This window comes from Centroberyx gerrardi, chromosome 3, assembly GCF_048128805.1.
Source record: "Centroberyx gerrardi isolate f3 chromosome 3, fCenGer3.hap1.cur.20231027, whole genome shotgun sequence".
NCBI classification, from domain to species: Eukaryota; Metazoa; Chordata; class Actinopteri; order Beryciformes; family Berycidae; genus Centroberyx; species Centroberyx gerrardi.
The window spans coordinates 19,143,690-19,169,219 of record NC_135999.1 but is presented as its reverse complement, the minus strand read 5'-3'; the positions used below and the strand labels follow the sequence as shown (position 1 = coordinate 19,169,219).

The following is a 25,530-nucleotide window of genomic DNA, read 5'->3' as shown; positions in this document are numbered from 1 at the left end:
TATCTGATGAAAAGTAGAGAGCGGCTCTTTTACTGTTGGCCTGGTAGCTCAATTTTGTTCTCCACTGTGTTTTTACCGTTACAGTAGTTCAGTGGTTCAGTAGTAACCAGGCTAACGATAGCTAACGTTAGCTAGCTAGCTAACTAGCGTTAGAGCTCGGCAGCTAGTAACATTAGCAAGCAAAACTAACGCTAACTTAGCAGTAGTTCGCCGTTAGTTATCTAAAGGTAGAAACTTCTGAATCCTAATGCAACGTGGCGTTGTTATCGGAGCTCAGGGAATAGAAACAGCATTTTGTCTTGATGGAGGACTACGACGAGTTTGTGCAGCATCGTCTCTCCCAACTGAGGAAAAGTGAGGATAGTCAACCTTCATCACCTGCAGCAAGTCGTAGCAATGGATCTTCTCTCATCCGCTTCTATGGGCAACCCATCCTTCCACCCCTGGTATGAGCTAGACTTCATTAAGTTCTCGTTCAAAACCTGATTGATGTTTTAACATTAGCTAATGAGGAGACTCAGACGAACGTAGTCAGGCCATATTGACGTGAATGGTAGTGGCTGTTAGCTAATACTGCTGTCTGTTCTCTCTCTCTCTCTCTCTCTCTCTCTCTCTCTTTCTCTCTCCCTCTCCCTCTCTCTCTCTCTCTCTCTCTCTCTCTCTCTCTCTCTCTCTCCCTCTCCTGTGTGTGTGTGTGTGTGTTAACCCTAGTATTACCATTGTACACTCATTCTTTCAGTTTTAAACATAATGCATTTACAATGATGTGTACCCATTGATATCTTTATAACGTTAGCTGGCTGGTAGTTGGTGTGAAGCATGTAGATGTAGAAAAATGCAGAGCTGCCTAAGTATCCACTGATATGACTGATGTTTGACTATCCGCTGCCTGTTTTGTAATGATAACAGCTGTCAGGGAAACAGAGAGAGGAAATGCAGAGACTCAGAGATGCAAGACAGAAGGCCGCTGTCCAGAGAAAGGCAAAGGCTGATGCCAGAGCGGCCTACGTACAAACTATCCTACACACTGTTCAGGTAATGTCAATCCTGATTTTACAACTCTCTTCTAGGCAAACCTAATATGTGCCTATATTTTTTATACATTACATGATAGCAGCTTTGCTGAAGGATAACTCAAAGTGCCCATTACCATACAAAGATATCGTTGAAAACCTTGTAAATACAGTTTGGGTGACTTTAATGTTTTAACTTAAGTTGAAGGATTACATGCTCCTCTATGGGTTGAGAAAATCCTGCACTGCAACTCAAAAATGACATAGAGGACATCTTCAGACATTGATGGCAGTTACTGGAGACATTATTTTAGAATTTTATTATGTTTTATGATGACTTTACTCATTTTTGTCAAATGAGAAATTTGCCTTTTCTCTGATGTGGGATATTTGTTATTGTTTTGTTTTATGTATTGCAGCTGAGGAAAACACAGACACTGGAGGAGTTTGTTCAAGAGTCGGGGCTTAACACATCTAAATCTTCATATCCCCATAACACCAGCAGTGGATCAGTGTCTCCAAGTGATTACGTCATTGGGACAAAAGATAGTCTGTCGTTCTCGCCACCATCTGACCTGCACGATGGGAAGGATGGTGTCCGTGTTCCTCCATTGACATCAACCACATATAGTGCCTATTCCACCTATCATGCCACACCTCAACAACTTTACCAGGAAGAGTGCCTTATGGATCAGAGTGAAGAGAAACTGGAATCACAACCAAAGACAGATCCCCTTAATGGCATAAGCCACCAGTCACTCTCTTCAGGTTATGTGACCTATGAGAATGACGAAAACACCACCAGCGGGGTTGAGGCAGGGGGCGAGAGCCATGGCTTTGGCTCTTTTGAGGGAGCCAATAATACTGGTGGCTTTTTCCTTTACAACACCTCAAGCACAATCACCAAAATGCCAGATATTATCAGCCACCCTCCCATAGAAGGAGTGGAACTAGAGAAGAGTGCAGTGGTATCACCCTTTTATAATAACTTTATAGCAGGTGACCCATTAAAGGACATTTGCAGCACCTCAGTAGAGCAGGTACCTTCAGATGGAGATGAGGTAAGACATCTGCCAAAAGAAAAATCTGAAAGCACTCATCTGGAAAGTACAGAGAATGAAGATAGCCCTGCCTTTACTGTAATAGATGACCTTGGCCAATATCAGAACCGGGATGGAGATGAGGGCCCTGGCTCTTCACTAGGAATTAGTTGCTTTTCAGGTATTCCAGAGCTATCACAGACATTAGCCACTCATCACTGTTCAACAACAAATCAACTGCAAATTCAGCAATGGTCCAGAGAAACAGAACCAGCAGACAGAGAGTTAGGTGATGCAGACTTAATGCGTCTTGAGGAGCCTTACCGTCTGAGCCTCCAGGCCCTGCTGAAGAAATCTCAGGAGTATCGGCGGCGCCAGCGGATGCTTAGGAACCAAGCCAAGAACTCTAAAATCCAGGAGAGAACCCAAGAACAGCCAAGAGAAGGGGAGGAGGAGGAGGAGGAGCAGAGCCTCTCTGACAAGGAGAATGACGAGTTTCCCTACAAGGCGACAGTGACTGCAGAGGGAAGGAAAACTAGAGAGAAGAGTGGAACTGCTTTCTTGTCAGTGGAAACGTCACCAAAGAAATCCTGGGAAAATGAGGAGAGGGTGTCTAGGAGAGAGGGAGTCTTTGTAAAACAGCACCATAGTGAAAAGGCAATGTTTAAATCTGAAAGCACACATTTGACAGGAGATGGAAATACTGAGATGCTGACTATAGTTGAAGGAAAAACAGCCTCTAAAAACAGTCAGCCGGACTGTCCACAAGAGGTCATAACAGAGCCTAAACAAATAGGCACCTTCCCTCAGCCACAGCCTGTCATCTTAACAGATAACTTGCTGGTCCAGGAAGCCTTTTACTTGACCAGTGAGCAGAGTACAACCTGTCTCCTATCTAGTTTTAAAGAAGGTGGGAAGTACCGGACTGTCCCAGCCCTTCAGTTCTGTATGAGTCCTATTCACTGTAAGAACAAAGGCAATATCAAAGCTGGAGAAGCCATTGATAGAGCTGATGCCCCAAAGAGGACAATCCTGGTCAATACAGGTCTGAATGTAGACCACAAGGGTGAGCCAGAAGGTAACCTGGGACACAAAAACAGTCAGTGCCCAGTAGTTTCTCCCAGTGTGCCTCTAGTGGGTGAAGGTGATGCAACAAGGGTATTAGCCAAGAGTTCAGCTCAATCACAGCAGATAGATCAGCTTGAGTTGAACCTGTCCAGTCTGAAAGTACTGATCTCAGATCTGGAGTCGACGTTCACAGAAAACATAGACAATCGCAGCCAAACTGATAGCAACCTACACAGTGATGTCTGTCATAAAGGCATCGAACACTCTGACCAAATTAAAATAGATCGACATATAGACCTACAGGTTGGCCAAAATGACTGTGACTATCGGGAGGACAGGCCGATAGACGATGATGATAGAAGTGATACAGAGCAAGACCAGAGGGACAGTGAATGGCAGAGAAGACAATCATTAGACAATTACAAGAATAAGCATGAAGACACAGGACCTGAACCAAGCATCAGTTACCCTAAAGACCCTCCTCTCGTAGTACAGAAAGGAGGGACTGAGCCAGTTAATGGAAGAGAAATCAGGCTTGTGAAAACCTCAACTACAGAGAACGGAAAGGATAAAGGGACAGGTAAAGGAGGACAAACTGGTGTGGCTCCCTGTAGGATCCAATGGTCAGACAGAGCACCTCTGACTAAGGACCTTAGCATTATGAGTTATGGACAGCATGAGGGCTGTAGAAAGCAGCCGCCAGCGAAATGTATTACCTCTCTGGCCCAGAGGATGCGCATTCCTGATGTTTTCCGGAAGGTTCCATTCGAAACCACGGTTCCACGTAAAGGCTCGGTGCTGTCGGATACCAGCAACCAGCCAATGGAAAGGAGAAATGAGATGGCCGTAGAAGGGGAGGACTCTTCCCACGTCCTGTCTCTCAACCAGTCGTATGATGTGGACATGCCGTCTGGGCTGTGGCTTCTCGAAGGATCAGGATCTGACTTGGGTTCAAAAGGTCACCATGTTCAGGAGAAGCATTTGACCCCAGAAAGTGGAGGTGAGGGTCAGGGTGGGATATCCAAGGCCAAACGGAGACTGCTCATGCACGTGACGGAGGGGAATGAGAAATGGAGCGGGGACACAAGTGGAGGAGCCAGCTGGGTAGTCAGACCTAACTCCAGTACTCCCAAAGGTAAGACCGATAAAAGGATATGAAGAGTTTAGGACAGAGGTGTCAAACCATGTGTAACGGAGGGCTGAGAGTATGCAGATTTTCATTCCAAACAAAGGAGCTATTCAGTGAAATCACCTGGTGTAGTTGGTTTGGTTCGAATGAAAACCTGTATACTCCCGGCCCTCAATGGCACATGGTTTGACACCCTTGGTTTAGAATGAATAGCCGTCAATAGATTGCTAAATTTGTCAAGATGTTTTCCTTAATTTGTCTTGTCATATGTGTTAATGTATTGTTGTCTTGCCTGCCTTTAGCTTCAGTACAGTGGCATGAAGGCCACGGTGGTCAGAAGGACAAACAACAGCAGCTGAAACAGGCCCATGCTGCTCAGGTCAAAGCCCTGCAAGATGAGCACAGGAGACAACAGCAAGAGCTACTACAGGTAAGTGGGGAGAGATGCACTTTTGAATAATTTGACTAATGTTTCAATGACGGATATGAAACCAAATGAACAACACATCTAAAAATAGAAATCAGATGTAGGTGGAGGCTGCATGTTGGTACATTATCTGCCAGTGCAGTTGTAGTCTACATGCTTTTAGGCCATGTGCAAATGAACCTTTTACATTTTAGGCATTTAGCTGACAGTCATAGAGTCTTTCTCAAGGACGCTATGACAAGTCACATGGCTTTTGCTGGGATCAAACATGTCACCTTCTTCCCAGTTGTGGGATGGTCGCTCCAAGTACTAGGCCACTGTGCGGCATAAATGAACAGCACTCTATGAACACTCTGTGTACCATGACACATTACACTCTGCTTCTTCATTCACAATATAACGGGGACAAACATGAATAAGAGTGGTCTGGAAATTAGTTAGCCTGATTAAATGGATCTTATCTAGTGTAGGAGTGTTGGCAGATAGATAGATGAATTTACTGACTTACTTTTTCTCTTTTGACTAATAAGTTTCCTCATGACTGGTATGTGTTCTCTGCCTTGACTATAGAAACTATATCTTAATCTCGAAGAAATGAAATAAAAACTGAACTGACACATTTCTGAAACACTAAAACTATCAGGCATGTCTGAAATTTAGCTGAACTGAAACTCTGCATTTTTTTAAATGCAGAGTAAAATCTAACGCAAACCACAAATCTACCATAGCAGAAATGATGATGCATGTTTATACTGATATTCCCCCAGTCCCATTGGTCCTCTCTTTGCATCAGATTGCATCACATACTACTAAGCAGATCTAGCATTACGTAATTGCTATACAGCTGCCATAATTTGTCCCACAGAGGTTGTTGACTCCACCCAAGGTCACCTATGAGAAATTAAGAAATATTGCCGAGTGTTTCCGTCCCTTTCAGAGCGGAGCAAGCTGTGTAGAGTTTCTATCCCTTTAAGAATTCACCAAGCTGTGATACTACATTGACCCCAAATGTTCCTCTAAAGCAAGAGGCAGACCTTTGCAAGACCCTGGCACTGTTCCATATGCGTGCACGCACACACACGCACACACACGCACACACACACACACACACACACACACTCACACACACACTGTTCCCCTACCTGTTAGAGTGGGGTTCTGGAGACCTGGGTCGTGGGTAGACTACAGACATCTGCTCATTACAAGAGACCTTCAAACTCTCCCCAGTAAAAAAGCCCAGGGATTCTACCATAAATGTTTCATTACATCCCTAAGAGGGGAACTGGCATGGCAGCCTGTTTTTTTTTTTTTTGTGTGTGTGTGTGTGCTTGTGCGCGTGTGTGCACGCATGTGCTCGTGCACGTCTTCCCAAGGACGCCTGCTGTTTTTTGGCAACCAGTCCTTGTTTCTTCAGTGTGTGTGTGTCTGTATTTGTTCTTGGCCAGTGTCCTTGCCCTATTAATTACAGTCTCTGTTTAATTTATGTATCTTTAACAACGATATAATTAACATAAGCTGTTTAATAAAAGGACTTCTTTTCTGCTCCCCTCTGTCCTTCCATCATTGGTGATGTGATGAGGGAGGGAGCTGGCTGGACTGTTTGGTAGAGGGAGGAGGGGACCAAGGGAATTGACACAGAAAAGGAAAGGATAATTTGTTTAATTCATGAGCGTCTGTGGTTAAGTGCCAGATCGTCCCGCCGAGTGCCACCACTAATGGTCCCTTCTCCTTCTCCTCTTTTTTTTTTCATCTCTCTCCTCTTATCTCTCTCTCTGTTTTGTCTCATACCTCCTCCACCATCTTTTTCACTTTGTGGCTGTATTTATTCTCTTCATCTCTCCTCTCCTCATCATCCCCTTTATCGCTCTCCTCCTCCTCTCCTCCCTCTCATCTCATCCCTCTTGCCTCTCTGTGCCCCATCTCTCCCCTTCTGTTTCTTTCTCTCTACCCTCAATTAATTTCTTCCTCCTGCCTCATTTGCTGTCCTTTCCAATTCAATATTTCCCAACCTTTCCCACTCCCAAATGCACACGAGTGCGCGCACACACACACACACACACACTCTTCTCTCATCTCATTCTTCTGTCCCTCCTTTTCTCTCTCTCTCTCTCTCTCTCTCAGGCGTTGGCAGAGCGTTATCGTCTCCTCCAGAGCGTGTCCTTCCCTTGCCCCATGTCCAGCTCACGTCTCGGGGACACCCTGACCTCCCCCACCGTCTCTGAGGTATTGTCATCACATTTGTTCACTGCTGTCAGTGGTGTGAAAAGCTTTGTTCACACCTTGATAACCCACCAAACGTCTTAATCCTGTGTATCCACTGTATTTTTATTCATAACCAAGCATCCAGCTGCCACATTCAGGTCAAATAGATAAAGGAGCCCCCTCCACACACACATATACACATATATCCAAGCTCATGTCTTAATCCTCAGTAGCACCTCACTTTATCTGTTATTGCTCAGTAAAATGTTTCACGGCGCAGCAGCTCAGCCTCGGTAAGACTAAATTTGTCTAACCAACATTTCTCTGTAATGCAACAGCTTTAGAATCAACAAGTGAGCGGCGGCACATCCGCTGTCTTATTATTTCCTATTATAATGATGAGCTATAAGTCTGCTGGCGGTGATGCGCTAAACAGATGCCAGCGAAAAGACCTTGAGAATCTGGGTGGGAAATTAATTGGTTGTCATTGATGGAATTGGTATTCTCCTCTCTCTTCCCCCTTGGTCCTCATTATTCACCCCTCTCGTCCGCTAGTTCTCCCCTCCTCCTCCTCTCCCTCAGCCTTCCAGTTCTGTCCCAGAGTGCTACCGCCCCCTGGTGTTGGCAGCAGCGAAGGGCTTCCTGACTCGCAGGCTGTTCAGGACTGAGAGAGTGGCACAGCTGCTACGCACCATCAGGGTGAGCAGTGACAGCAGTGTCATGTCTCTTTGGCAGCACTCAATCTTTTTGTTGTAAAAAGACTATTTGTAAACAGATGACCATTGCTGATTAAGTGTATGTGTGTGTGTGGACACCCAGGACACCCAGCAGTTCCTGCAGGCCTTCCAGCAACAAACCCCTGGCAGAGGAGAGTTCTGCAGCAGACAAGACCTCTTATTGCAGGAGAGAGTCACACTGCAGGTAAAAAGATAAAAACATGTTCTACCCATCTGGTAACCTCTCTCACCTTCTCTCTTTTACACTGTCAATGAGCAATTATTCCTCCCATTAGCAGTCACCACAGCTGATACTCTGATGGCGCACATTCATCTAAACCGTCCCCTGCTCTGTAATTGTGCTCCACTCCAGCTGCGCTCTGCGCGTTACGAGGTCTACGACATATTCTTCAGCCTGTCTGCCGGAGAGAGGATGCAGCTGATCAGCTGGGACAGAGAGCTGGCCAGGGAGAGAGAGCTCAGACGACAGGTGAAAACAAAAAGCCCCCCAAAAAAAGCAGCAACACCACATGCACATTTGAGGAGCGGTGTTTACTCACTATTCTTAAGTGATACAACTAAGAATAATGAAGAGACCGGGTCAGAATTGTATGTGGGCGTAAACTAAAGGCTGGCTTTTATATTTAAACTCTTACATATCACAGCAGGGCGTGATGGTACCCAAATTGGGACATGCCTAAACGTGAGTACAAAACAATAAGTATTGGAAATCATTGCGGTTCCAATCCAGTTCTGATTATTAAAATTGCTTTGAAGAGTTAGAGTTCAATCTGTAAGATTGAAATACTTCCTTGCCATCCTGTCCAAATCCTTTTGGGAGCACCAAAGTCCCACACTGCTCCATGACAAGTCTGGCGGATAATTTATTTATTTTTTTGTTTTTGTTTTGTTTTGTTTTTTTGTTTTTTTCTCCCTTTCCTCCTTATTTGTGTTGGTCTCAGTTTTTAGTGTGGGCAGTAAGGAATGTGAAATAATGATTGTGTCCATGCTGTGTCAATATACATTTCCTCTCTACTGATGCATGGACATGTGACTGCATGTTTTAGGTTAGTGTGTGCATGCGTGTTTGTGTGTGTGTGTGTGTGTGTGTGTGTGTGTGTGTGGTTGTTTGTATGTGTAGTATGTGCACAGTGACCAATATATTTGTGTGTGTGTGTGTGTGGTTGTTTGTATGTGTAGTATGTGCACAGTGACCAATATATTTGTGTGTGTGTGTGTGTGTGTTTAGAGTGGGCACACAGGCCATTCCAGAGGAAAGAGTTCTCTGTCAGCTGCCACACAAAAATCCCTGGAGAGGAAGAGAGGAATGATGTGAGTTCTCTTGCAGTTTTCACCGCATCAGTTCAGCTTTCTTTTAGGGATGTGGATTGCAAATATAATATGTCTATGTGAACATGTGTGTGTGAGAGAGAAGTAGTGTGAGAGAACCTATCCATTACCAATAGCATGAGATGAAGATCACCCAACCTATGGATACATGCAAGATTTGGACAAAATAGTAGTTTGTAGTTTTGAGAGTGCAATCAAAATTCCATATCATACATATCATAGTATTTTCAGAGGTGTTCCTGCAGCGCCCCAATCAGCTGTAAAGGCAACATTGGGCTTAATTAATTAAAAAAAACATTTGGAAATCTTGTACCTTTAGACTAAGAAAGTCTTCACTGAGGCCTCTAGATTGACATCCAATGGCTGTGGAGTTTTCAGAATAGAACTTAATAAAACTTGTCTTCTCTCTCTCCCCCTCCAGGATACAGAAGAAGGCAGCAGAAAGGCACAGGGGGGTTTTGACGAGGGCCGGACACCGGACCGGCTGCACTGCTGAGCAGCCGCCAGAAACCAAACGGCGACAGATCAGAGCGAACCCTCAGAGGGTCCCCAAGAAAACCCACTCCTGTCGACCCCGATGACACTGTCCTGACAGAAACCGATAAAGAATCCTAAAAAGGCTTCTAGCTGTTTACAATTTTTGCGTAACTTATCCAAACTTGACACAAAGTGATGCCTGTTGTTGCACAGGAATATCATTGTGCTTTATATTTGGTGTGCAGTAGATGTTTTTTTTACAGGCACTAACCTACATATAATATTATGGCAGCTTTAGCTAACACTATGGACACAACTCCACACTTCATTGGGCATTACAAGGTACTTTCACATTCAGTGGCCGCTCAGAGGTCTGGAAGAAATTTACCACTACAGCCGTCCTGTCGGTGCCGAGGTTCCTCCACCAGGTCTGGTCCCAGTTCACCTCATTGTGTTTAATTTACAAAACATGACAGCCTTGGATGACTTTCCACCATCTTGTGTGTACTGATGTTAAGAATGTAAGTGCTGAGTTGGCAAAATAAGCTCCCCCTGTCAGTGTTTTGCTCTGTCAATGTGGCGTTCACCCATTGGCTGCAGCTAGAAAGCTCTGTGCAAGGCAGAATGTCCCTTGTGTTTTATATAAAGAGGACCAGATATATTAGCGCTACCTCCCGGTTTAATTGTTTTCATACCTATTTTTACAGCACAAAGCACAAAGCCCATTGTTGGTAGTTTGAACAAGGTGTGTGCAGCTCAAATGATTAAATTCCTTCATATGTCATATTGCCACCAAATATAGACCATTTACAGAAGTATTAGACTACTCTTACAGTGTGATATTTACAGTATTTTTCTAGGACAGTGTACTCACACATACCACAATTCCTTAATGTTAACCCTAATGCCTGAATAGTGTGTTGCCTTTATTTCTCTAGAGTATTTGCATTACAAATCAGCCAAACTACAGAAAACCTTTGTAATTTTTTAGTGTCACGAACTTGGAAATTGTTTTATATGTTATTTATTTTTTTGTGTGTTTGGTAATAAAAGTCTCTAAACTGAAATATTGCTCTGAAGTTTTGTCAATCTGTACAACTTCATTCACACATGTCCGTCAGCAGGGCGCGCTGTTTGCCGTTTCCTACATTTTTACATGGACAACATCCGTGTTGAAGTAGTATATTGTTGGCTGTCGTTGGTTGCTGGCGGTATGTGCATTGTTTTGAACAGAGACTTTCGACACTACAGCTGAGAAAACATGATGGAAGAGGACGCTGGGACCGGTGCGTCTTCACGGGCCGAGAGGAAAGCGCTGGAAAAAGCCAAAATCCTGCAGCGGGAAAGCGAGCGGAAGATATTTAAACTGGTAAGAGACGAGACCGCTCAGTACACCTGGAGCGTCTTTCCCAACAAGCTAGGCTAAGCTACCTGGCTAAAACAGCAGTTCATGTTGCATGCTTTTCCACAGCCGTGCAGCCTAATCACAATATCGACAACTTTTTAAATACTCATTAATGCTCGGTACTTGATCCGGAAAGGTCGCACGGATCCTGAAGAAAGCGGAGGCGGAGCGGTCGGAGGAGGAGGCGGCTGCGCTGCTGCGGCACCGGGACACGGTGGAGGAGATCTGCAGGAGACAAGTCCGCAGAAATGTGCTCAAGAGGAAGCAGGAGGAGGTGGGAAATATAAATTAAATACATATATGATGTCTTGCATAGGCCAAGTGATCATGCAGCTAGTGGTGAATAAAGAGGAAGGTAGGCTTTGACTTCCGTCGGGTGTTGCTCATCACAAGGCGAGAAAATGAGTGCATCTCATCAAGATTCACACAATGTGCAAAATATCAGCGACACTTACTCTTTTCATGAAGAAGCCTACACTGATGAATCCAGGTAAAAGCCAATATCACGTATTGATTTCCCCAATTAAGTCTATGCCAATCACTAAGCTGCCAATCAAAGGGGCTGCAACTCAATATCAGAAAAACATTCCTAATATTTTATACATTCAGTGTTAGTCAGGCTAAAAGGTGCCAACTTGAGTTTAGGTGTTACATTCCTACACAGACTTATTTGGCTATGCTGTGGAAAGCAAAATTTTAATAAAAATGCATTTCTGTTTACTGTGGATTCCTCATTAAATATATTCTTTATTTTCACTTTGGTGTTTTGTTCTACTCTTATGAAGTTCCAACATACAGTAAGTTCCTCAATAAGGGTTTAATTTTGATCATTTTAATGGGAAGTTGTATTTTTTTAATTCTGGCTGGCTTGACCACAGTAGTAATTTATAGACCCAAAGTTGTGCAGCTCTCTGTCTCTCTCTATTCCCTTGCTTCTGCCGCACTAAATGACACCATGCTTGCTACTGCCTCCATTTTTAGAAAATGTAAAATTTATTGAAACAAATGCTACTTACTGTAACTGAATATATGACGGTAATTGAGTGATGAGGAGCTGACGCTGACTTAAATATTCAGAAATATATTAAATCATGTTGTACAAGGTTTCCATGTGAACAAGGGAAAAATGAATTGATGAGAGAGGTATGAATCGGGACGACAGATTAGACAAAAAGGAGACACTACCGAACCTTCTTAGGTTGTCACTTGATACATCAGGAGTACATGGTCGTAAACTTAAAACATATTTCTATTTCCCGTGCTGCAGGTGTTTGATGATGCAGATGAGCTGAAAAGTAAAGTTAGTCAGCTGGCTGAAGCCGTCAGACAGGCACAACACCTGGTGGTTTACACTGGAGCCGGCATCAGTACGGTACGCCAAACTCTGTCTCTTCACTTTCCTTCCCACGTGAATTAAACTTTTCCTGGACTAATCATGTGTTGTGTTTCAGGCAGCGTCTATCCCAGATTACAGGGGTCCTAATGGGGTTTGGACTCAGCTACAGAAGGGACGGGCGGTCAGGTGAGATAAATGTACATATTCTTTGCCATGATGTGATGTTAGCTGCGTCATTTGTCAGAAGTGAAATGGAGTTTGGAAGTAAGAACACAGAATATCTATTAATCTCCTCTACTATCTTTGGGGTTTTTTTCCTCAAACAGTGCGTCTGACCTGAGTAAAGCAGAGCCTACCCTCACACACATGTGCATTAGGATGCTGCACAAGGAGAAGTTGGTATGTGAGACTTCCCCATATCAGTTATACTGGTAGGTTTTACATTAGTATTTATTTGTGTGTGTGTGTGTCTCCAAAGGTGCAGCATGTGGTGTCTCAAAACTGTGATGGCCTTCACCTGCGTAGTGGTCTTCCCAGACATGCCCTCTCTGAGCTCCATGGGAACATGTTTATTGAGGTGAGGCAGACACAAACACACACACACACATCCTCAGTCTTTTTGTTTTCCTCACTCACACACATGCAGACAAACAAATATTGTCCTGAGCCTCTTCCTTCTAATCACTCTGTAAGATTCCCACATTCTGGAAAGTCACAAATTTTGCAGTCATGTCACCAGAAATCAGCATTTCAGAAGGATTTTTTACCAAAACTCGTTACCTCCAATTATTTATGACTTACCCACTTTGATAAAATGTGTTAAAATATTTTAATCATAATTGTATAATGTGCTACTATAGCGACAGCTGTTTTTGTAAAATGATGCCGCTGTATGCAAATTGCAAAGATCAAACATTTCTGAGATGACTGTATTCTTTTGGAACTTCATACTGTCCTGGAAAAATAGTTCCTAAAATAAAGTAGGTGCGCTGACATTTTTTTTTTTTTTGCCTCCTGCTCCCAGGTGTGTACATCCTGCTCCCCAGCCAGGGAGTATGTGCGTTTATTCGACGTGACGGAACGGACGTCGCTGCACCGCCACGCGACGGGGCGCAGGTGCGGCCACTGTGGCGCTGAACTCAGAGACACCATCGTGCACTTTGGGGAGCGCGGGACCCTGGAGCAGCCTCTCAACTGGAAGGGAGCTGCAGAGGCTGCCAAGATGGCCGACGTCATCCTCTGCTTGGGCTCCAGTCTGAAGGTAGGCTGTGTAAAGCATGTCACGGATTGGCTCGTGGCCCGCGGTATGTCAGTGAGTGGAGTGGGATTCAGCTGATGAAGCCTCTGGGATTTTGTTTTTATTTTTTAGCTGGACATCTTACCAGCTGGACGACTGAAATGAATCTACACAGATGATACGGTTTATAGCTCGGTAGCTTATTTGTATAGCTGGATGTTCTCAGCAGTATGTTTCGTCCTTCGCTCATGTAGGTGCTGAAGAAATATGCTTGTCTGTGGAGCATGAACAGACCAGCAAGCAAAAGACCCAAACTCTACATTGTCAACCTACAGGTACACTTTTCTTCTTCTATCATTTTAGCTGGATAAGTGGAATTTAAATGAGTGGCTGATTATGTGAAGGTGTCTGTGTTTTCAGTGGACACCGAAAGATGACCTGGCCACGCTGAAAATCCACGGAAAGTGTGACGATGTGATGAGTCTTCTGATGGAGGACCTGAACATTCAGATTCCTGTGTATGACAAGTAAGGACCATGGGAATTAATCACACACACTCAGGCAGAAAAATTAAGAAATTATATATACTATATACTATTACCGTAGTAAACAAAAAGCTTATGAACAAGCAAATCTCTTTCTCTGTTTCTCTTTCTCTTCCTCTCTTTCTTTCTTTCTTTCTTTCTTTCTTTCTTTCTTTCTTTCTCATGTGTGTGTGACGGGCACCAGCAGGCTGTGAAACACAAACAAACCCCGCCCCCTTTCTCTTCTGAGTTTAATGAGAAAAGCCAGTCAAGTGTTTTCAGTTGAATATGTTTTCTCCACAGCTATATAGGCATACTATTAAAACATCTGAATAATATTGACAAAATTTGGAAGGACATATTCGTTTAAAATGCATTGTACTTTGGTATTCGGACCCAGGACCATCCGTAGCACACACACACACACACACAGAGAAATTAGGTATGGCAAACCTTTTAATTCCCAGCTTCTGTTTGCCCCATTCTGTCTCATCAGGGTGGAGGACCCCATCTTCAGCACAGCCACCCCTCTGCAGCCAGAGGAGGACGACAGCCACACTCGTGATGTCATCGCTCCGGCTGCTGGGCAGGAGGATGGCTCACCTGACACCCAGGAAGAAGCTGGAGCCGCGGCCGTGCAGGGCGGCTGGTTCGGACGAGGCTACAGCAAAGGAAGGAAGAAGAAGAAAGCTGCGTGATCGAGGAACTTTCTAGACTGTTTACATTGCAGTGGAGTAGGTTGCAGCTTCCAGTGAGCGATGCCAATTGGAGAATCCAGCTGTCAGTTTGAGTCCTGTGATGAAGCTGAGTTGGACTTCTATGCAGTGTGTTTATTCAGACCTCGAAAGACTTTGAAGCGCTCTTCAATGAAGAGCCTCTGTCCACTAAACGGTGTAAGCTGTTCCAGTGGATGATGGGATGCTTCAGGCACTGATCTCAGACCACCTTACCTCTCCTAAGATTCTGTATTGGATAAGGAAAACACTAAATTAGCAAGTGATCATTGTCAGTATTAAGGGACATGTTACTTTGTACAACATGATGATGAGTTGGGAGGTGGTTATCAATATTACTGAAAAAGATTTGAGAGTTCAAACATTTTCTGGATGTATTGCATAGAGTAAATGGTAATATTTTTTGTAGTCCTTTTCACATGGTTTCTAATTTGTATTGTGTTGAATGCACCTTATTCAACAAAGTTTACAGTCTATAGTTTCATTTGAGATGATTTGAATTTAATTTCGGTTTACTTATACTAAATTATTCCCTGAAATCATGATTGACCTTCACCCTGCTGCCGCCTGTCCTCAGGCTTGCAGGTGACGCAATACAATTGCTACCTTGCTTTACTGATGTTGTTGAATTTGCTTATGTTGTTATGTTTACATATTTAGCTAAGACTTTTCTGCAGACATTGCTAAGACTCTGCTGTTCTCACGCCTTTGTTGCAGCAACATATGAAGGAAACTTGAATTTTGACTTTGATTTTGATTAGTTCTTGGTTTGTTTAATCATCAAGTTACTGTTTACCTAGGTGGTAGTAAATAACAAAATAGACATGTATTAATTTATCTCAGGAAGATCAAGTAGTATTATTAGTCATAATATACACCACAAGTCAAGGGTCAGAGGTTAAGAAAGGCCAAACTAAATTAAATCCTTAAATCCCTTTTGTATTTTGCAAAAGAAATTAATGCAGTATTTGTGACACAATAAAATGTTACTCATTTGAAGTTCTGTTTGTCAGTATAGTCTATGCCTACATATCACTGCCTTTGATTTGTCAACAATTTGGATTAAGACAAAATTAGGTGTTATTATTGTCTAGTGCTTCTGAGAATCACCTCAACCCGGCTCTTTATTCTTTTGTAGTGTTTTATTTATCTGCTCATCTGTTTTTATTTATCTATCTATTTTATTTATCTGCTGTTATCTGCTAAGGAAAGTAGGGAGCTTGTGTGTAAACAGGCTCTTAACACCCGGTCAGTTTTTACAGCCTAACTGTCATCTTTAGCTGCTTTGCGTTTATTTCACGCCTAGTCTTTGAAACATGTGACCCAGTATACTTAAATACTGTATCTGTCTGTTGACACTTGCCAGTAGAGTTTATGAGAATCCGCTTTTACTTCTGCCACCGCCAGCATAAGTGTGTACGGTTTGATTTAGCTGATAATTACTTTACTTTCTAACTTCATTTCTCAGAGTTTTGCAATTTCTATGATCACGTGACATGAGTGATTATGCAACCGTCATGTCAGCTTTCCGGGAGGATTCGTTCGATGATGACGTATCTCGCTGCGTTCTTGGAGGCGTTGGCTGAGCAGGCGTCAGTTTCTGTCCTGAGCCGGGGAACGAGACGTCCTTTTGAAATATTCCTCGAGGAAAGTTGGATTAATCAACTTCAAGATTTTTTTAAAACAGATTTTACACCTTTGATTTTATTTGAGCTGTTGCCAAGTTATTTGCCTGAACCTGCCTATCGAAATGATCAAAAACGGTCACCACGCAGCGAATGATCAGGGGAGTGAAGCCGGTGCTAAACCGGGGAATTCAGCCTGTAGCCCGGAGAAAAGGAAGCGCGTTGTCCGGTTGTGGTGTGACGGCTGGTGAGTCTAAATTCCAGTCACTGATGGAGCTGGTTTCTGAAAACCTATTTATTAATTATTTTTGTCCCATATGCGGTCATACTTTAATGCTTCAAATGAACAGTAACCCATTGGTTGGCTAGCATGCTAATGTTAGCTAGCTAGATAGGGTTACATTATTAGCAACGTGAGTAAACCGTTAAGAAAACCAGTTCATTATCGTTACACTGCTGCTTATGCTCCAGAGTTGCAGCTACTTTGTCTCCAAATAACCTAACGTTAGGTTTGTTTTTTTCATTATGATACAAACACTCATGTAAAGTGAGGCACCTTTCATTTTTGATCTGTGACATACTTCAATGTTGCATGTTATGAAGTTCAAGGCTCTTAGCAGGTTGCTAGCCGTTCAACCTAAATAATTAAGGGAGCGTTAAGTGAGCAGAGTAACATTAGTCATGACATAGCTATTCGGTCTGGTATTTCATTATCGTTGGCCCCTACTTTTAATTTTAAAACAATTTCCGTAATGCTCTTCTGCAGCCCCATTACAGTCAAATAGCAACCATTTATTTTTGTGTATATAACGCTAAGTGTTACAAGTTAGGGACAAGGTCCTCTCTTATCATAACAACCTCATAAACTACTGATTACCACCTTGAAGTTATGTTGAATTATTTATTTAAGTGGGCGCGTGTGTAAGGAACCATGCCCAGACAGATCTGCACTACTATTAAAAAATAATACTCACTAGGAGGGAATTTGGGGAGATTGTTATTTCAGGGATAAGGGGAACTCAAATATGAAAACCTGTGCAGTGTTATGATGCCCACACAGTTACTAACTGTCCTGAAGTCTCCCAGATCACCCACCACTGACCAAGAGGACATGACAGGCTGCTCTTTGAACGCATTTATAATAATTTAAAATGGTTGAATCTTCCAAAACACCTCTGCTGTACATAGAGCTAATTCCCTTATCCCAGTGCTAGTCTGGCCTCTTACATGTTAAAACCTGCCTTGTCTTGCATCACTATAACTCCCAAGTCTTGAAAGATGCCTCACTTAAAATCTTTCCCTTGCCTTGCCCAATATAATAATGTTGATGGCCACCCAAAGTGGGTCCTGCCTTATTTTGAATCCTTATCTGTGTGGCAAATGCTTATCAGACATCAGAAAGAAAATAGCCAGTGTTTGTTTGTAGTTTAGTTTGATGTCTGATAAGGGTTGGGGGGTTAGGCATTAATAAACTGTTTTATTTACACCAGCTGTTTCGAAATGCCCTGGAGTTCTCTCTCTCTCTCTGTCTCTCTCTTTCTCTCTCTCTCTCTCACTATCTCTCTCTCTCTCTCTCTCTCACTGACACAAACAAACATCAGGGAGTTGGTTGTGACACTCAAAACCAACCAACACGAGTCAAACTAAGTGTCCGATCTCCTCACTGAGGTTATTTTCATCATACTGTCACACTATAGTATTGGGAGGGAAAGACCATGATCTTTCACGTCGCCACGTGATGTAGTTGAGGCGAACAGCAAACCGACTCCTAACGCATATCATTTCTTTCCTGGGCTTGCTCGCTTACTCTAGGAAGTGACAGAGTTGCTGATAGCTAGTTTGACATGGCCGTCTTGTGTGGTGGTTATAAATAACTAACATAGCGGACATGTCGTTCAGTGTGATACAAAAACAGCATGCTGGGTAGTGGTCACCACTTTTTGAGGATTAGAGGGATAGGGATATTGAGAGGGGTCGTATATATTTAATAATAGACATAATATTAACAGACAACGGAGAGAAATCACGAGGTCCAGAGCAGCAAAACAAAAAGGGGGGAGATGAAATGTCAGAATCCTCTCTCTGTAGTGGTCAAGTGCATGGTTGGCCAAAACCCAAGTACATACCAAGCAGTCTGTGCTGCAGCCTCTGAGTGATGTTTCTCATTAGCTATCCCCGCCATTTGCTTAGCACTAAGCATAAGCCTTCACTAGGCACTTTGATATATGGCTATATACATACAGTATTTCACTCTAAAAGATAAATTTGCAGGCGGGAACATTGTGTCTGAGTGATCCTGTCCAGGCTATAGGTGAGTGAGGATGGAGGATACTTCTTAAGGGAATTCAGACTAGGAGCTTGTGGTAATGGCATTAGAGAGGAGAGGTCTGCCTATTGGAGGTACAGTGACAGCCAGGGCCACCGAGAAAAGCTGTCTGATCTGGTGGAAATAAGCTCACTGGATGCAGAAGCTGTGTTAACATGGTGTGGCAGAGCCTCAAGGTTAGAGAAGCAGACTTGTGACTGACAGGTTACTGTATTGAATCCTTGGACCAGCTGGGAAAAACAGGACAGGGAAAGTGAATGGGTAACATTTTCCCCTCCCTCAAAAACTACCCTCAAGGCTCTTAACCACCAACTGCTCCAGAGCTACTCAGTGGCCCACAGTGGAGGATTGTGGTTGTACTGGACAGTCCTGAGCTATGAATGTTTTATAACTGTAGGAATGTGGAGCTGCGGGGTGCTGAAGAACAGCACATGCTCTCAGTGAACCTTCCCTGAACAAACTTGACTAGGCAAGAGCAAAAACTAGGTTTCTAGCCAACAGGCCAAAAAGATATTTGAATTCATATGAATTTTCTTCAAATCTCTCGAAATGACATAATCATTTTGTTTATCATTTGATTAAGATCTGCTAAGACTTTGAATAAAATGTTGCTGGAGGGTCTGTGTGAAAGAGGAGAACTCGTATTAAGTTCCTCCTCGCTGTAATCAGGAAAAGGCAAGAGCCTGCAACAACATTGAATGTAGAAGTTACTGAATGGCAGAAATCAAATAAACCTGGGCTCACTATTCAATCGCTGTGTCTCTGGCCATTACCTTTCACCCTCTAACCATCATATCATCACTCACCATGCAGCAAAGGCCTATGCTTCTGTTTCAGGATTTGATTACAACAACAATACTAATATATACTATTTTATTGAGAGAGCACTTTTCATAACAAAGGGCACAAAGTGCTCTACAGCACAAAGTCACAGTGAAAAGAGGAAAGATTATAAAACAGATGAAGCAAGCAGAATTCAGCTGTTAAAGCTAGGCTACATCTTAAACGTGAGTTTTCAGGAAATTTGAAAGACAAAGATTTTGCAAGCCTGAGGGCCTCAGGCAAATCCTCCTATAGCCGTGGGGTGCTAGTTATAACGGCCAGATCCCCTATTGTTTTTGTTTGTTTTTTTCAAGATATAGGAACCGTCCAGAATCCTAGCTTCCCTGAGGAACTGTCTAATGTTTTTCATGCTGAAGACATTATATTCTGTCTCCACAGTTATGACATGGTGCATTACGGCCACTCCAACCAGCTAAGGCAGGCTAAGGCAATGGGAGATTACCTCATAGTCGGGGTGCATACAGATGGTAAGAGCACACACACACACACTTTCTAATCCAGATATTTAGTTCTGTGAAACTGTTACTGTCTGCTCAATTCTGATTGGCCAATGAATGCATTCTGAGGTCTGTTATTTCTGAATAGCGGGCCACTGTTTCACCTCTAATCATATCACTCCGCAATCAAGAAGTGACAAACTAGTTACTCCTTGGTTATTTCAGACAAACACTTGGCTAACCAAGTTTAGTAACATGGAAGATTTTTTCGACATTACTTTTAATTTATTCGGAGAGCATGAAACTTTTGATTGCTGTTTAGCGGCTGAATGGCAATCTTACTGGATCTTACTGGATCAGAAGCTTGTAATAAAATTATTTTAAATCAATATTTTGTGTAAAATGATTAATATATTTGGTAAGCAGCTGTGTAATAAGCGGGATAATGTACAGGGAGCCTCCTCCACTTCGCCTCAGTGTCTTGATTCATCCTGTCGGGGCTTGTTTTGAGACAATGACCGGCTCGCTGTACATTATCCCTTACTTACTGTACAGATGTCAACAAGAAGTGGCAATAATAAGAAACTCTCCCTCCCCCTCCAAAGCTGAGATTTCCAAGCACAAGGGACCTCCAGTCTTCACCCAGGCAGAACGCTACAAGATGGTGCGGGCCATTAAGTGGGTGGATGACATCGTGGAGGGAGCGCCCTACGTCACGACCCTGGAGACGCTGGACAAGTACAACTGTGACTTCTGCGTGCACGGAGGTGAATCAGCAGAAGGCTGCTTTGTGTGTCCTGACTGAGTGTCGAGTAGCGTCACTGTGCTGCAGGATGTGATGAAGATTATGATGTTGATGACAGACTAATTTTATGGTTTATGTTTACCAGATGACATCACGCTGACGGTGGATGGCAAGGACACGTACGCAGAGGTGAAGCGCGAGGGCCGTTACCGGGAGTGTAAACGCACACAGGGTGTCTCCACCACCGACCTGGTGGGGCGAATGCTGCTCATGACCAAAGCCCATCACAGCAACATTGTGAGTTTGTGTGTGTGTGTGTGTGTGTGTGTGTCCTCATTAATATGGGCAATGGTGATTAGTTTGTTTTTGTTGATCTAATGTCTTTTCCCCTCTCTTCAATTTCTCTAGGATAACCCAGATTACCAGCAGCACACAGACAACTTTGGGAAGGTGAATAGCACAGCTTTTTATTCTACTGTTACCTCCCCATATAAATGTAGATTTATTTATTTAATAAAAAGTGTTATTTGAAAAAAAAAAAGATCCCTAGAATTGGTCCTGAGATGTGTGTGAACGACTGCTTTCAGTGGATGATCTCTCCCACAGGGGGGCACTACATATCCTCTTTTTGAAGTCCCGATGACAAGCCTATCCTACATGATAGGTGTGATTCAGTGTATTTTGTTGTGTTCCAGGGTCCTAAAGGCCACAGTCCGTGGACAGGAGTGTCTCAGTTCCTCCAGACGTCTCAGAAGATCATCCAGTTCGCCTCGGGAAAGGAGCCGCAGCCCGGAGACACCATCATCTATGTGGCCGGGGCCTTCGACCTCTTCCGTATCCTGACCACACACACAGATAAATAGAGTTGAGTTACAGGGTGGGAGCAAGGGAAGGGAGCATTCCTGTGTGAGTTTGTTGTTGTTGCCTTGACGACAGATTCCTGACAGACATCGGCCATGTTGATTTCCTGGAGATGGTCTATAAGCAGGCAGAGAGGCCCTACGTCATCGTGGGTCTGCACTTTGACCAGGTACACACACTTAACACTCGTGCACACACACACATACAGACCTCGATAAAGCATTCAGACCAGAGTGAGAGCCTCACCCCTCTCTGCTGGGTCAGCGATTTTGAAAAGAAACATTTGGAACCAGTTAACGCAACAGTAGCTCATACTTTATGGTTAGATGGGGAAGGGCCCAGTTCCAAAGCTCCTCTCCTCCTCACTGTTGCTTGCTTGTAATTTCGGTGGTCTAGGAATGTAACCCATTCTACTGTTGCACTTATTGTCAGTCACTCTGGATAAGGGTGTCTGATAAATGGCTAAAAGGTAAAAATGTCTTGAGTGAACTCATCATTCCTCTCTTCTCCAGGAAGTGAATCGGTACAAAGGGAAGAACTACCCGATCATGAACATCCATGAGCGAACGCTGAGTGTCCTGGCCTGTAGGGTGAGTGCACACACATGGAGGGGCACACACACATGGACAGTTAGATGTTCAGCCGAGTGGGATGTATTCCTGCTCGGCACGCTCGCAGCACTGCAGGCTGAACTTGGCCGTGCCGCCCTCCGTTCACTGGTGATCAGCTATTTGACTACAACAATGAGACTCTGTGCCCCTGTCTGCACTGTGTGTGTGTGTGTGTGTGTGTGTGTGTGTGTGTGTGTGTGTGTGTTAGAGAGGTTAAACCAAGAACATTACGCTAACCACACACGTTACGCAAACCCAAAACCACTAAACTGCTGCGCTCTGCCAGCATTTTCACTCAGTGCCTGACTAAGACGTACACACATGCTCACCAGAATTTAAACCAGTGCACTACTCTTAACTAGTGCAGTTTACAGTAAAAACACCTTCGCCCCAGAGCTCACCATAGCTCTCCTGTATTGTAAGATGCTTGTAAATTATACTTTGACATTTAAGCAGGTTTTACAGAAAGGCACTAACTGATGCAAAGTGCTGACATGTAAAGCTTAATCATTTGAAAAAACAAGTTTATCCTCTTTTCCCTAAACCCATCTTTTCCCTGTATGGTGCTGACATGTAAAGCTTAATCATTTGAAGAATCAAGTAAAGGGCAAGTTATACTTCTGCGTCAAAGCCACGCCGCAGGTCTTTGTGGTGCCGATGTAGCCCGCAGAGGCTGCCGCTGTAGCTTACGTGCACCTCTCCAAAAATGTAACTGCGTGTAAGGCTGCGATTCATATTTCCTCCTACCTGTATCCGGTTGATGTCTTAGGAGGGCTGCAAATATGTTCATTTGTACAACACCCCATCTTCAAATCATAAAGACTAGCAGATGTCACTGCATTAGTGGTGAGAAATATCCCAGAATGTGAGTTTAAGAGAATGCACACACTGCTACTTACTCTGTTATTACTTCCGTGTTAACAAAGCACAAAAAAGTGACAAAAAAACTAATCTTTGCCCAACCGTGTGTATGCAGCAGGTGTGTCGGAGGAGGAGGACAAGGTGACCTTCATCAGGTATCTGAATAACACACCCCATTGTATTGTTTATTCAGATACCTGACGAAGGTCACTTGGACCAAAACATTGTGTCAGTTAATAAAAATCTTGTAAGTGAAGACAGTGTGCGGGAGTCTGCAGATTTCTTCCGTGTTAACAAAGCACGCCACTGCTGTCTAGCCTTTCGGTGGTCTACATGCAGAATCACCAACGCAGAACCATAATATCTCTCTCTCTCTCTCTCTCTCTCTCTCTCTCTCTCTCTCTCTCTCTCTCTCTCTCTCTCTCTCTCTCTCTCTCTCTCTCTCTCTCTCTCTCTCTACAGTACGTGTCAGAGGTGGTGATTGGAGCTCCCTATGCAGTGGGCAAAGACCTGCTGGATCATTTTAAGGTGAGTTGCTTTTGTCTGGCTTTAAGCCTGGTCGTAGGGTATGTTCGCTCCTTTTCTCACTCTTACTGTGTGTGTGTGTGCAGGTGGACCTGGTGTGTCATGGCAAGACCGAGGTGTTTCCAGACAAGGATGCATCAGACCCCTACGCTGTGAGTACAGTGTCTTCTTGTCCCTGTTTGAGCAAAGTGCAGCAAGGTCTGTGATTGTATTGCATTTTTATATTGTTTTAAGTTCAAAATATGCTACTGACCCAGAATCTGATTCAAACTGAGGGAATGTTCTTACAGACTCTTGTCTCAGAGAGTTTGTTGATCCGTGCTCAACCAAATAGTTAATAATCTGAGAGCTGTTATTCTTTTACAATGTTCAAAACCACCTAATAAGGAGCATGCAAAACAAACATTACTGTCTGTTGTCAAACATGGGAGAATTTATTGAGAAATTCACAGCAAGTTGAGTCTACTAGTTGGAGCATCTGAACTTTTCAGGGGAACAGATACTTCCAAAGACCCCTAGTTTGTGTTTGATATAGCCAGTTATGTGTTTTCTGCCCTCAGGAGCCTAAGAAGAGGGGGATATTCTGGACGGTGGACAGTGGGAACGGCCTCACCACTGATGACATTGTCCAGAGGATCATTGAAAACAGGTCAGGAACCCTCCATTCCTAAATGTACCCACTCCTCCTTCTCCCCTCCGTCTGCATTTTATTTCTCTCCATATGGATCATTCTGATTCTCCTCCATCTTTATCTCTCCACCTTCATCCATGTCCTCTTCCTCATTCCCAGGCTGCAGTTTGAGGCCAGGAACCAAAAGAAGGAGGCCAAGGAGATGGCGGTGATCGAGGCGATGAGGAGGAGGGAGGAGGAGGAGCAGAGTGAAGCTGCCGCCCAGATTGCTCAGTAGTTCGACTCCAAACCTGGGCCCAACTGGCCAAAACCGCTTCCAGAATTGGCCCTGTGTCTAATATACTGGTCCTGTACACTCAGCTTAAAGAAACACGCACTCAAGCGACCCAGAAGGAAGATCCCCATTGTCCCAAACTGGTCCCAGCTGGGTGAATTTGACCCAAATGGGGCAGCCAGTCTCAACCAGTTCACTGGCTCCATGAAATCATACACTAATTGTCCCTCTATAGGTGTAATAGGGATATGTTTAGTTTGTAATTATCCATAACTTATTGACAAGGTTTTTATGTAATTGTCAGTTATGTTTTCAGATTTTAAACCAAATGAGTTTTTAACGAATCAGATTTAAAAGTGTCCTCAGCGAGGTTGAATGTGATCTACTTTTAATACATTTAGAAGTACGAGATTTATTTTAATTTGTAGAAGGGACGTCTGTCTCTTCTTCTGTCCATGCTAAAAACAAAAACTGATGTACTAAGTTAAATGGTCTGTGAAGTCGTATTCTAATTTTAACAATGTGGATTCTGACCTCTTGAATTTGCACCGTGTGAGTGAGTGAGACAGCCAGTGAATGAGTGAGTGAGACAGTCAGTCAGTGAGACAGTCAGTGAATGAGTGAGTGAGACAGTGAGTGAGTGAGACGGAGTGAGTGAGACAGTGAGTGAGTGAGACAGTCAGTCAGTGAGTGAGTGAGACAGTGAGTGAATGAGAGAGTGAGACAGTGAGTGAGTGAGACAGTGAGACGGAGTGAGTGAGTATTTGCGCTGTAAATAATAGTAGTGCCTCATTCCTTCAGGTATAACTAATGTAAGGGCTGAAATTAATTTTATCAGCTTCTAGTTCCGCTTAAAGGAATTGTCTCAACCACTAGTGTGTCTCTACAACTGTTGCATTCATGTCCTCAAAGTCTTTTCCATCCTCGCTCCTCCTTTCAAGAAATGTACCAGAGAAAACCAAAATCCCCTCTCTTCCCCCCTTATAGATGTCTTAGAGAAGGAGAAGAGAGAGAATCCAAGGACTTTAAGATTTGGGACCCAAGTTTGAGTGTCAGCCTGCTTCTGCAAGCTTTAATGTCATGCAAATATTGGTGAAAGGTTACTGACCGTTGCTTCTAATGTTGTAGTAAGA

At 43.6% G+C, this 25,530-nt stretch overlaps 3 protein-coding genes across 3 annotated transcripts in view; all 3 read left to right on the top strand.

Moving 5' to 3' along the window:
• The first annotated feature begins 182 nt into the window (after positions 1-182).
• On the top strand, positions 183-10,438 carry cp110 (centriolar coiled-coil protein 110). Its single transcript, XM_071915322.2, has 10 exons — positions 183-446; positions 910-1,035; positions 1,433-4,256; positions 4,553-4,680; positions 6,799-6,900; positions 7,435-7,578; positions 7,699-7,800; positions 7,969-8,085; positions 8,845-8,927; positions 9,367-10,438. The coding sequence occupies exons 1-10, from the start codon at positions 303-305 to the stop codon at positions 9,524-9,526; spliced, it is 3,930 nt and encodes a 1,309-aa protein (XP_071771423.2). The 5' UTR covers positions 183-302; the 3' UTR covers positions 9,527-10,438.
• Positions 10,439-10,651: 213 nt separating this feature from the next.
• On the top strand, positions 10,652-15,657 carry sirt7 (sirtuin 7). The gene is made up of 10 exons (XM_071915324.2): positions 10,652-10,791; positions 10,964-11,101; positions 12,095-12,199; positions 12,279-12,349; positions 12,490-12,562; positions 12,642-12,740; positions 13,188-13,424; positions 13,655-13,735; positions 13,821-13,927; positions 14,421-15,657. Exons 1-10 carry the CDS (start codon positions 10,684-10,686, stop codon positions 14,620-14,622), a joined length of 1,221 nt encoding a protein of 406 aa, XP_071771425.1. The 5' UTR covers positions 10,652-10,683; the 3' UTR covers positions 14,623-15,657.
• Positions 15,658-16,271: 614 nt separating this feature from the next.
• pcyt2 (phosphate cytidylyltransferase 2, ethanolamine) overlaps positions 16,272-25,530 on the top strand; it is a 9,452-nt gene continuing 193 nt past the window's right edge. The window contains exons 1-12 of the mRNA XM_071915299.2: positions 16,272-16,530; positions 19,831-19,919; positions 20,495-20,656; positions 20,780-20,931; positions 21,043-21,084; positions 21,330-21,468; positions 21,582-21,664; positions 22,008-22,085; positions 23,430-23,495; positions 23,579-23,644; positions 24,053-24,141; positions 24,283-25,530. The exon at positions 24,283-25,530 is cut by the window's right edge and continues 193 nt beyond it. Coding sequence (XP_071771400.1) covers positions 16,409-16,530; positions 19,831-19,919; positions 20,495-20,656; positions 20,780-20,931; positions 21,043-21,084; positions 21,330-21,468; positions 21,582-21,664; positions 22,008-22,085; positions 23,430-23,495; positions 23,579-23,644; positions 24,053-24,141; positions 24,283-24,400 — 1,206 coding nt within the window. The 5' untranslated portion in view covers positions 16,272-16,408 and the 3' untranslated portion in view covers positions 24,401-25,530. The remainder of the gene's footprint in view (positions 16,531-19,830; positions 19,920-20,494; positions 20,657-20,779; positions 20,932-21,042; positions 21,085-21,329; positions 21,469-21,581; positions 21,665-22,007; positions 22,086-23,429; positions 23,496-23,578; positions 23,645-24,052; positions 24,142-24,282) is intronic.